This window comes from Marmota flaviventris, chromosome 15, assembly GCF_047511675.1.
Source record: "Marmota flaviventris isolate mMarFla1 chromosome 15, mMarFla1.hap1, whole genome shotgun sequence".
Lineage (NCBI taxonomy): Eukaryota > Metazoa > Chordata > Mammalia > Rodentia > Sciuridae > Marmota > Marmota flaviventris.
In genome coordinates this window covers 26,445,537-26,458,793 of record NC_092512.1, presented here as the reverse complement: position 1 = coordinate 26,458,793, position 13,257 = coordinate 26,445,537, and the positions used below count along the sequence as shown (strand labels likewise).

General features: G+C 32.6%; 1 protein-coding gene across 3 annotated transcripts in view; it reads right to left on the bottom strand.

Annotated features, from left to right (window-relative positions):
* The window catches only part of Csmd3 (CUB and Sushi multiple domains 3), a 1,133,871-nt gene that overhangs the window by 72,512 nt on the left and 1,048,102 nt on the right, over positions 1 to 13,257 (bottom strand). For all 3 annotated transcript variants that reach the window (XM_027947308.2, XM_027947313.2, XM_027947317.2), the window contains 2 exons: positions 2,911 to 2,991; positions 2,287 to 2,400 (listed from right to left, as the gene is read on the bottom strand). In XM_027947308.2, the coding sequence (XP_027803109.2) occupies positions 2,287 to 2,400; positions 2,911 to 2,991 (195 nt within the window). The remainder of the gene's footprint in view (positions 1 to 2,286; positions 2,401 to 2,910; positions 2,992 to 13,257) is intronic.

The window sequence follows — 13,257 nt, the reverse complement described above, 5'->3', positions numbered from 1 at the left end:
AAGGGATGACTTAATAATTTTCAGTTTGTATCTGAAGTATTATTATGATACATAAATTCAATTGCCCTTTTTTATTATTAGCCACAGCACACAGAATAATTAGAGGAGTAACTGCTAATCTATAGGAAATTCTTATTTTGGAAATAAGACATTAAGAGATCAGAGAGATGAGGAATTGTGAAATAGCTAGGTTATCTGTATTTTTTTTATTTAAAAATTTTAAAGTTTATCAGATTAACGTCCAGACATATAAACAGAAAGTTTTTGGTTTTAAGAATTCACAAAGTAGTTTATATATTGAGGTTAGGAAAAAAGTCCTGTTATGTACTTGATTCATGCCCCCGTGTCTGCCCAAGTTATCTTCCCACATATTGTCTCCTAAAATGCAGAAACTATCATCTATGTATGCATATCTAAATATCTCAATATGAATTATAATCATAAATGGCTAGAGAGTAGTCTTGCATGAAGGAGAAAGTTGAATGAATGACATCCACATATGCACAATGATAAGTTATAGACTTCAGAATATCAAACCAACTTTGAGATGTTCTGTTATCACTAAGATCATGAGAATTTCTAATACTGAATCTAGTTTATATTTCTCAAACCTATCTTTCTTTTTGCTACTTTAAAAACCTCCTGTGAAAATGCATCATCTCTCTTTGCTTCCTGGACAGCAATAAATGGAGCAGCACTACTTTGCCATGCCCTTCCATCATTATGCCTGCACCATGCCCAGAGCAGTGGATCCAGCCCACCTTGGACTGAATCTCTGAAACAATGAGTCAAAATTAAACATTCTCTCTTCTAAAACAACAAACAAACAAACAAACCCTTCATGTAAACAAATATTCATGTAAGGACTCCTATTAGGCAGAAAATCAAATTATATTTTCTATTTATAGCATGTTTATAGCAATAAACAGAATGTTCGTTTTAGGTTCATGCAATACTTAAGATACTGCATAGTAAAGATCTCCATACACTGAGAAATAAACTCCAATGAAGGAAATAATTCAAGAAAATCTGGAAAATACTAAAACAATAAAATTTGGTTTTATTAAAATTAGCCAACATTTATTATTGGTTTCTGTCAGGGGCTAGAAGGAAATTCTCCTGAAAGAATAGCCTGACAGTTACAAGAAACAGCCCCCTGGGAGACATCCTGCAGCTACCTATCTTCCTGAAACATCCTGCTGTTATCAGGATCATCAGACATCCTGCAGCTGGCAGTTTTACCACCCACATCCAGCAACTGCTGATTAGAGAGCTTCCCTATCCCCAGCATATAAATACCCCTGTGTGAACAATAAAAGTTTGCAGCTTGATCAGAACTCTTGTCTTGCTGTCATCCCTGTCCCTTCATTCCTCCCCACCTAGGTTCCCGGCCCTCGTTGATGTGTCCTGCCGGTTGGGACAGGTTTCTGTATGTTAGGCACTGCCCATGCTAGATAAATCATCAATAAATGATTACTGAATATCATGATTCTATATATCATTCAAGGTCTATCATTCACTTGGCCTTGTAACAAAGTGAATTAATTTCTTGAAATCCACGTTCCTCTCCCACCTGTATTTTTATGTGTATATCAGCCATTTAGATCATCCTTTCTCTAGGTTTGTTCCACCAGAATAAATTTAATTGATGATTTAGAACTTGGGAAACAATGCCTCTGTCAAGCTTTCCCTGAATTACAAATAGTTAAAGATTATGATTCTATATCCTCCAGGTTAATTCCTAAACATAGTATTGGATTGCCATATCTTTATTCTGTGATGGCTTCATAACAAGGACCACTTAAAACTTGTGGTTGGTTTATAGGTAGTTTTTTTTTTTTCCTCAGCTCTTCCTACTTAATAGATGGTCAATAAAATTTAATCTAGTGGTTAAAATAAATTTTTCTCCAAACAAAAGCAATCAACATTAGAGGCTTTATTTAAAGTGATTTCCTTTGGATTTTACCTTCATTTCCATCCCTTACAGCAAAACTAATTTAAATAAGTTGAACTGACTTGGCTGATAGGCTAAACTTAAAAAATTATACCTTTAAAGTAATACAAAGAATAAAAGTAATTTAAACCTAAATCTGAGAAATAATGGAATAAATATATACATATATATATATATATATATATATATATACACACACACACACATATATATGAGTTGTATACTTCATAATAGTATTGCCAGTTAAATATGTATCATTAACATAAAATAGAATTTTACCCTTACTGAACAAAGAACAATATTTGGAAATAATTAAATGTAAAAATCATTACCTTGACAAACTGGAGGTGCCCCATCCATCTGCAGTCGCTCTCCTAATCTACATGTCAGAATTGCATTTCCAACTAATGTAAATCCTGGAAGACACTGGTACCTGATAATATCACCTATTGGAAAAAAAAAAAAAAAAACGAAGAGAGAGAGAGGACAAGAAGTTCAAATAAGCAAGAAGACAATAGAAAAAAAAGAATAATAATATTTTGATTTTAAAAGCAGAGTATAATTTTCTTTTAGTCATTTTCAATCAGTATCAAAATTTCTACTAGCTAATAGATATTCATTTTATGGACTTAGGCTTAGGCCTGAACTCACAGAAGTTAAGACTGCAGTGTCAGAAGGCGCAAAATAACAGTTTGTGAAGAAGAACCAAAATACAATTGATTGTATGGCCACAATTCCAACACTGTTTACTAATAATGTACATGCTGTAAAAGCAGAATTTTTAAATCTTGTCCAGTATTTCCTCTTGTGACCATTCTCTCCTCTTAAGAATTATGAACTATTTCTCACCACCCCAAAAAACAAGGTCTAAAACCAAGCTGCTACTGTTCTTTTTGTTAAAGCAAATATCTCTGCTAACAAGACATTTTCTCTGAAAGTAATTTAACAAACTTTACCTATTTCAAATTCATCATCTTCAGTCAAAATTTCAGCATTGGGTACGGGTGGTGGAGGTTGGCACACTCTTAGTTGATAGGCTATAAAAATAGACAATGTGTTTATTCTTCATCTGAGTAGCTACATATACTCACATATGTGGAAAAAAAAGAAAATTATATAATGTTTTTATGAGAATAAAAATGTGGTAGAATTTATCAAGTTTTTACTATTTCTTTATTTTTAAAAATAACTACAACACTGAGAGAAAACAATACATTTCTGAGATATTCAAATATTTTCCTCAAGTAAAGCTTGATTTTTACTCCTTATTTCTTACCCTCAGTCAGTTCTTTTAGTTATGTGGTTCATAACATTTTGTTTTATTCCTTCTTGACATCAAAATTTGGAAATATGTACTCACGTTAGTTTCCCTGCTCAATGCCTATCTTCTCTAAGGTTCCTCACAGAATGCTCTGTACTGGCATGCAGTAATAATTGAAAACAAGCATTCAGTGTTCACTTTAGGCCAAAGAATGTTGTAAACACCTTATTTATATTAACCCAATTGGCTGGGCACCATGGTGCACACCTGTAATCCCAGTGGCTCAGGAGGCTATGACAGAGGATCACAAGTTCAAAGCCAACTTAGCAAAAGTAAGGTGCTAAGTAACTCAGTGAGACCATTTCTCTAAATAAAATACAAAATAGGGTTGGGGATGTGGCTCAGTGGTTGAGTGCCCCTGAGTTCAATTCCAAGTATGCACCCGCCAAGAAAAATTATATATATGTATGTATGTATGTATGTATATATACCAAAATGATCCTCATAAAAGTTATTTCATTATTTAATTTATATAACCATTTCTATAACTTTCTTCACCTTATAAAAATCTATTAAAGAGAGGTAAGAATTTGCCCCAAATCGTACAGCTATAATGTTGCATAGCTAGGGTTTGAACCTTGATATCCTGACTCCAGAGCCTTATTCATTATGCTATATTAGAATATTTATGGGATACCTGTTTGTTGAATATCTTGTTTCTGATAATCTTTATCACTTGAACTGGTCATCCAATTTAATTAGAATTGGCATAATTTAAAGGTCACAAGAAAGAATCTCCATGGATATAAACATCATGCTTTTCAGCCCCCATTGATAACTAAAATCAATAACATATTTTTTTTTTGCTTAATTAAAGCCTGGTTTCTCTAAGAGTCTATTAAAAATATATTAAACTTCTTTTTAATTTAAGAAATATGTTTTGCTCTATTACAACATGAGACAAATGAGAAATTTGTTAAATTTCATTGCTGAAACTTAGAAGTTGTTTTTGTACCTCAATGTGCAGATGAAGAGAATGAGACCTACTGGACACAGTAACACAGACAAGATCACACAATTAGGACAGGGACTAGTCAGACTCAAGTCTATCTCCTCTAACTTCAAAGTCCATATCTTTGATATTACTCCTACTGCAAGAGTATTAGGAGTATTGAGGTGCATCAACTAGAAAAGTTAAGAAAAACACCTACAAAAAAAATAACCATTTGACAATATTAATTTTTCCTATCTGAGGGCATGAGAGATCTTTTTGTCTTCTAATATCTTCTAATTTCTTTCTTTAATGTTCTGTAGTTTTCATTGTAGAGGACTTTCACCTCTTTTGTAAAATTGATTCCCAATTATTATTTTTTTTTTGAGGTTAATGTGAATGGGATAGTTTTCCTAATTTATCTTTCAGAGGATCCATCACTGATTTATAGGAATGCATTTGAATTATGGGTATTGATTTTATATTCTGCTACTTTGCTGAATTCATTTATTAATGCTAGAAGTTTTCTGGGAGTTTTTTGGATCCTCTAAGTACAGAATCATGTTGTCAGCAAATAATGATATTTTGAGCTCTTCTTTTCCTATCTGTATCCCTTTAATTTCTTTCCTTTGTCTAATTGCTCTAGCTAGATTTTCAAGGACTATATTGAATATAAGTGGCAAAAGAGAGCATCCCTGTCTTGTTCCAGTCTTTAGAGGAAATGCTTCCAATTTTTCTCCAATTAGAATAATATTGACCTTGGGTTTAGCATAGATAGCTTTTACAATGCTGAGGTATGTTCCTACTATCCCTAATTTTTAACATGAAAGAGTGCTGTATTGTCAAAATGGCCATAATACCCAAAGTTCTATACATATTTAATGCAATTCCAATTAAAATTCCAATGTTATTCCTTATACAAATAGAAAAAGGCATCATGAAATTCATTTGGAAAAAATAAGAGGCCCAGAACAGCCAAAGAAATTCTTAGCAAGAAGAGTGAAGCAGGGGGCATCACAATATCAGACCTTAAATTATATTAAAAAGCTACAGTAACAAAAACAGCATGGTATTGGCACCAAAAAAAGCAAATAGACAAATGGTACAGAATAGAAGACACAGAGACAAACCCACATAAATAAAGTTATCTCATACTACACAAAGGCACTAAAAATATACATTGGCGGAAAAAAAAAGCCTCTTCAACAAATGGTTCTGGGAAAATTGAAAATCCATATGCAGCAAAATGAAACTAAATCTCTATCTCTCACCATGCACAAAACTCAACTCAAAGTGGATCAAGGACCTAGGAATGAGACCAGAGAAAATGCACCTAATAGAGGAAAAAGTAGGCCCAAATTTTCATCATGTCAAATTAAGCCCTGACCTCCTTAACATGACTCCTAAAGCTCAAGAAATAAAATCAAGAATCCATAAATGGGATAGATTCAAACTAAGAAGCTTTTTCTCAGCAACAGTAACAATCAATGAGGTAAAGAGAGAGCCTACATTTTGGGAGCAAAATCACACACATCAGGATGCATAAATCTCCAAGATATATAATGAACTCAAAAAAACTTAACACCAAAATAGCAAACAACCCAATCAATAAATGGGCTAAGGAGCTAAATAGACACTTATCAGAAGAAGGTATACATTTGATCAACAAATACATGAAAAATTATTCAACAATCAGAATACAAACTACAAACAATTTTAATTGTTGGCAAGGATGTGGAGGAAAAGGCACACTCATACATTGCTAGTGGGACTGCAAATTGGTGCAACCACTATGGAAAGCAGTATGGAGATTCCCTGAAAAACTTGGAATGGACCCACCATTTGACCCAGCTATCCTATTCCTCAGTCTATACCCAAAGGACTTAAAAACCACATAGTATAGTATCACAGCCACATCAATGTTTATAGCAGCACAATTCACAATAGCTAAACTGTGGAACCAAACTAGATGCCCTTCAATAGATGAATGGATAAAAAAAACTGTGGTATATATACACAATGGAATACTACTCAGCATTAAAAGAGAATAAAATTATGGCTTTTGCAGGTAAATGGATGGAATTGGAGAATATCATGCTAAGCAAAGTAAGCCAATCTCAAAAATCAAAGGCCAAATGTTTTCTTTGATAAGTAGGTGCTGATCTATAATAGGGGTAAGGGTGAGACACATGGAGGAATTTTTAGGGGGCAAAGAAGAGGAAGGGCAGGAGAAGGGCATGGGACAGGAAAAATGGTGGAATGAGATGGACATCATTATCCTAGGTATATGTGAGACTGCACATATGGTGCAACATTACATCATGTACAACCAGAGAAACGAAAAGTTGTGCTGCAATTGTGTACAATGAATCAAAATGCATTCAGCTGTTATATATACCTAATTAGAATAAATAAATAAATAAATTTTCAAAAAAGAAAATGAGACAAACTTTGAACAATTAGATTTTTCCAGTTCTAAAGGGTAATCATGGGCATAGAGTATTTTAGATAAAAAAAAGAAACTGGAACAAAAACCTGAACAAAAGGACAAGTAATTGATTCATCATCACAGACCAAAAGAACATTTATAAAAGGTTAATTGGCTAATAAACTTCTAGGATAATGAGAACAGAATTTTATTTTTTTTCAAAATATAGACAATGAGTGATGAATCAAGGAAAATCTGCTTCAGTTTCCTTCTGTAAATTGTTATCTGACACTCAAAATATCTTCTTTCAGTACTTCAACCTGTTTATAAAAAGAACTCTCTGTGCAGGGATGTTAATTTACAGATAAACACTCTACACAGAAGGGTTGCCATTAGAGAAATAGGGTTTTATTGGTGATGTAACTAGGTAAATTGAATTCATATTGAATTAGGATAGGTTCTTAATCCAATATGGCTGGTATCCTTATTTTAAAAAGAAGAAACACAGAGACAGATACACAGGGGAATTGGCCATGTGATGATAGTACAGAGGTTTAGTGACTCTTATATAAGCTAAGGAATGCAGAAAGTTGCTGCCTACCACCAGAAGCTGGGAGGACACAAGGAAGCATCCACAGATCAGGCTTTCAGGGAGAGTGGAAAGGCCACACACTGATTTCAGACATCTAACCTTCAAAATTGGGAAAACATTTCTGTTGGTTTAGGTCACCCAGTTTGTGGTTCTTTGTTCTAGCAGCACTACGAAACGAATACACCTATATTGTTAAATTTGTCTACTGTGTATTGCTTATGTTCTGTGTCTTTCTGATATAACCTTCCTACATACCAATAAACTGATGAAAAAAAAATCGAGACAGCATTCATGTGGAATCCACTGTTCACAAAGAACACTCTAAGGCACTTTACATGATTTACTCATTAATCATTAAAATTAGCCATGTCAAGATATGTGTAAATATACCAGTGCTGTAAGAAGCAATACTAAGTTTCACAATGATGCTTAGAATAAGGCCAGACACACATCATTTCAAAGGGATAGCACTTTCCCTCTTTGGCAAATATTGAGAGCAATATGACTGCTGTGAGGATTCTTGTGCCCCTACACATAAAATTTCACTCTGGTGTGACCTTCCTCACAAACATAATGATATTCAAAGCACCCATCTGACTTTCCAGAATATATCACAATATTTGTTTATGTTCCTAGTCTAAATTATATATGTTTTTAATTTACCAAGATCATTGTTTTCTACTGATGCACCCTATACTGACTGTAATATAAACCCATGAACTTAGCAACATATTTTATAGTTATATGTAACAAATGAATGTTCTGTAATTTTAAAACTATGAGGAGAATGCTCTAGATACCGTGCTCAAAAAATACAAATTAATAACTAATTAGGACAATGTCTTATCCTGTATAAAATAAATGCCTTGATTACTTTGGAAGAGTATAAACAGGTCTGGTACAAATATACGCAATGTTGTATGGGTCACAACCCATAGACTGCTTGAACTGGAAGTTACCTTAAAATTGTGTATTCTAATATTTTGTTTAGGGATGGGTGAGAGGGAGAAGGTGACATAGAGAAGTAATAGTAGAGAAGGACACACAACCTGTTACTGGCAGAACTGAAATTGTTAAATAGTATAAACTATGTCATCTAAATTTTATGAGCATATATCTAGTCTATGCTTTTCATGCTTTGTTCTATTTAGAAAGTTACAGTTATGACCAGTAATAGAAAAGCTACACAAAATATGTTTATAGTTTTAAAATACACATTGATCTAAATCTGTGTTCTTTATAAATGAATCATTTTATTTGACATTTAGTTTTAAAACACTATTTACTCTTTAACAACAACATGAGGACATTGCATTTTATGTGTCAGTATCTTTTGAGGATGGCTATTATTTGAATAAGTGCCCTGTGTGCTCACATATGCATAGATATCTGGTTCCCAATCCAACAAATTTCCTGAAATTGCTTTAGAATTTGATTCTGGCAATATTTTTGGTTATTTTTAATTTCCTATTTTCTTTGCAATGAAACATCCAACCCAATTCCGTAAAAGAATGCTGCATTTATCTATTTCTATTCAACTGAGCTATTAAAAGCTGCTTAAAAAAAGACAAAACAGAACACTGGCAAATTGCCATTCTTTCTCTAAATCAAAAAAGCACATAACCTTTCTGCCAAGTAAGGATATAATATCTCTCATAGAATACAGAAATAACATTTTACATTCCTAGTAAACTTTGAGTCCTGTATAAGACCCAGTGTACTTCAGTAGTGACCCAGGTTGATTCAAGTATGATAATATCCTGATTTGGGGAAGAAAAACATTCATAATTAGATGTTCAATTATGTAATTTTATCAGCATTATTTCAAAAGTTATCTAAAATAAATTTAAGCTGTTTCACTTGAAAGCAGAGTTTAGATTGTTTGAATAAATTCTGTCCAATTTCTAAGGAAAAGGGAAAAATTATAAACAATATATATATTTTTTTAATTTTGGAGAAAATTGGCTAGTGTGCTAACATGACCAGAGGTACATTTTAGTAGTGCTTAAATTATTTACAAATATCACTTTGTAACATTAATATCTATAATCAGCTTATTTTCTGAATATATAAGAACAAATATTACAAATCAAGAGCAATGATGATCCTTGGACTTAAAAATAGATGGAGAAAATCTCCACTATGAGATGTGGACTGGTAAGAAGTCACTTTTGGCATTTCCCTAGAGAAGGAATCATGGAAGCTATTGGAAAACAAAGCTATTGGTAAACATCAGAATTATCATGGAAAAATTCCAATATCTATTGCATGAATTGGTTGCATTATATACAAATAACTAATTAAAGGGATCTTCTCTTAGTACAAAACCTTTTAGAACTGAAAAGTAATCAGGACAGGACTCTCCTCTATAAGGTTGAGTTACCTTGCACATTAGTAGATAACAGAGGACAGTTAACAGCCACTATTTGTTCTTAGTCAATCTCTATTTTCCTTTTTCTGTTCATTACCATAGCTTGGTTGACTTTTGTTATAAAGTAATATGTTAGAATTATCCTTAATTGTAACTTCAGTGTACATTTTCAGAATCTTAAAGAGAAAACAGCATCTTGTATTTCCTGTCAGCTTAGAGTTGACTTGGCTCTGACTCATTGACCATGGTCTTCTATTAAAGATAAATAATTGCACTAAAAACTAAAATCAGATAAGGTAACTATATGACTGTTGGAAGAAGTTAAAAATGAGACATTTCTGTAATCATTACTTAAAAGCTAGAACACTGTTCAGACCACAAAATGACTAGGATCCTTCCATGTCAGCTAATATGAGTAAATACTGCTTCCATACCCATTATATAATTTATTCCACTCCTTCTACCTTATAGAAAAAAAAATATTAAGATGGCTAATCATAAAAATGCTCAAACACTCTGACAGAAGAAAAGGTATGCTTTTTTAAACATTTGCTTAAAACCACATCACCCAGGTCAAATCCTACTACATTAACTCCTAAACCTTTTTGCTAGGATGCCTCAGGGTCCTTATGGTATGTTCCTTTACTCCTTACAATGGCAACTTTAAGGAAAGCTCTGCTCTTGATTCTTTGAAAGAGAAGGAGGGTAAGGTATTGAAGAAAATAAAATACAATATCTTATCAATTGGTATGCAAATAAACAAAAAGTGAGCAATTTTAACCTTTCAGTCACTTTTTTAGTCATAAAATTATTTAAATAATAATAGATGGCATTATCTTTTCCCCAAAAAACTCTTTTCCTCAAACAGCTTCATCAGTTTGGATTTTTAACACCACTAATACATTTTGCACACACACATACACATGCATTTACACACACATCATTTAATGTATGCGTCCATACCTCTTCTGTTCTCTGAACATCAAACAATGAAAGGCAATGGGGGAGGGAAGAGGGGAGGGAAAGGGGGAAGTTCTGAGGACTGAACAATGAAGTTCTGAGGACATCAAACAATGAAACCCTTTGAGGACAGTGTTCTATATTGAAATTTGAAAGGAAGTCAGGTCTTTAGATTGTGTGAGAAAAGGGGTCACATCTTAAAAAGTAATGTGATTTATATTTTATACAAAATCTGTCCTCATTTGCAGCAGTCTCTTTAAGGTTAAGATTTTGCAGAGTTAAATATACTGTTTCCAAATATAACATTTATTGTAAAAATAACATAAGCTTAAAAGATGACCTAAAAGATATCACAGACCTTTTATATACAGTACTTGAAAATAATGAGTCATCATTATGTTCTGTATTAGTAACATAAGTTACTAATACAGAACAATGAAGAATACAAATTACTGAATCATATTATAGTAGTCCCCACTTATCAATGGGAGATACAACCTAACATCCCCTTAGTAGATGCCTGAAACCATATATAATAGAAAGTCCTATAAATATGTTTTTCCTATAAGCATATACCTATGATAATTTTTTTCACAAACTAGGCAGAGTAAGACATTACCAAGATTAACTAAAAATAAAAGAACAATTATGAATTTATATTGTAAAATTTTCCTACACCTAGGAGAGCCAAAAACCTCCACCAAAAGTTTGCTATAGCTAGTAAACAAATTCAACAAAGTAGCAGGTTACAATATCAGCATAAAAAAAAAAAAATCAATAGTTTTCCTGTAAACCAAAAATAAATTTGCTGAAAAATAAAGCTGAAAAACAATTCCATTTACAATAAACTCAACAAAGTAAAACAATAAAATACTAGGAATAAATCTATCCAAGGAGGTGAAAGATCTATATAATGAAGAAAACTATACAACATTGAAGAAATCAATTGAAGATGACCCCAGAGGATGGAAAGACCTCCCATTTTCATGGTTAGGCAGAATATGTTGCTTAAAATGACCATACTATCAAAAGCAATGTACGGATTCAATGCAATACCCATCAAAATGACATTCTTTACCAAACTAGAAAAAAACAGTCTTAAAATTCATTTTGAAGAATAGAAGACCCAGAATAGCCAAAGCAATTCTAAGCCAAAAACTGAATGCTAGAGGCATTATAATACCTGATTTTAAATTATACTACAGAGCTATAGTAAACTGCATTGAATAATAAATGGCATTATCTTTTCCTCATAAACATATACCAATGGTACAAAATAGAGCACACAAAGACAAACCCAGACATCTACAGTCATTTGATCCTTGACAAAGATGCCAAAAACATAAGTTGGGGAAAAGACAACCTTTTTATGAAATGGCTGGGAAAGCTGGTATTCCATAAGTAGAAGAATGAAACTAGAGCCTTTATCTCTCATTCTGCACAAAACTCAACTTTAGAGGGATCAAAAAGACCTAGGAATTAGAACAAAAATTATGAAACTCCTAAGAAAATGTAGGATCAGTACTCCAGCAAATCATCCTAGGCAATGACTTTCTCAATAGGACCTTTAAAGCTCAGGAAATAATTCCAAGAGTTAATAAACAGAATGGCAACAAATTAAAAAGCTTCTGCACAGCAAAGGAAACAATTAGGAATGTGAAAAGAAAACATACGGAATGTAAGAAAACATCTGCTAGTTACTCTTCTGACAAATAATTAATATCTAGAATATTAAAGAATTAAAAAAAACTTAACACCAAATACTAACCCAAATAATAATTAGATCAATGAAATGAACAGACGTTTCTCAAAAGAAGAAATACAAGTGGCCAATGAATATATGAAAAAATGTTCAACATCATTAGTAATTAAGAAATTGAAAATAAAAACTGCAAATAAATAGTGGAAAGATTGGTAGAGTGTAAGAAAGGCAATGGGAGAGGGAAGACGGGAGGGAAAGGGGAAGTTCTGAGAACTGAATTAGAACAAATTATATTCTATACTTTTATAATTATGTCAAAATGTATCCTAATATTATATGGAACTAAAAATAACCAATTAAAAAACTATACTGAGATTTTATCATTTTATCCTTCAGATAGCAGTCATTAAGAATACCTATAATAAAAAATACTGGGAAGGATGCAGATAAAAAGGAGTACTTTATGCTATTGGTGGAATTGTAAATTATATAACTTATGTGGAAATCAGTACAGAGGTTCCTCAAATGACTAGTCATGGAAGCATCACATGACTCAGCTCTACTGCTCCTCAGTATTTATACTAAATAATTAAAGTCCTCATACTATAGTGAGACATGCATACCCATGATTACAGCAGCACAATTCACAATAGCCTAGGTGTCCACCAATGGATGAATGGATAAAAAAAAAAATGTGGTATATATACACAATGGAGTATTAAAAAATATAAAATTATGACATTTGCAGGAATATGGATGGAACTTGAGACCACTACATTAAGCAAAATATGCAAAACTCAGGTCAAGAATCTTATGTTTTCTTTCATATGTAAAAACTGAAGAGGAAAAAGAAAAAGGGAGATCAGTAGAGGAAACGAAACAGGGGGTGGGAGGAGGAAAAGGAGGGGGAAATGACGGAAAGTGATATTGACCAACTTATATTGTTGTATTGTGAGTATGTATGAATATGTAACAACAAATACCATCAACATATGCAA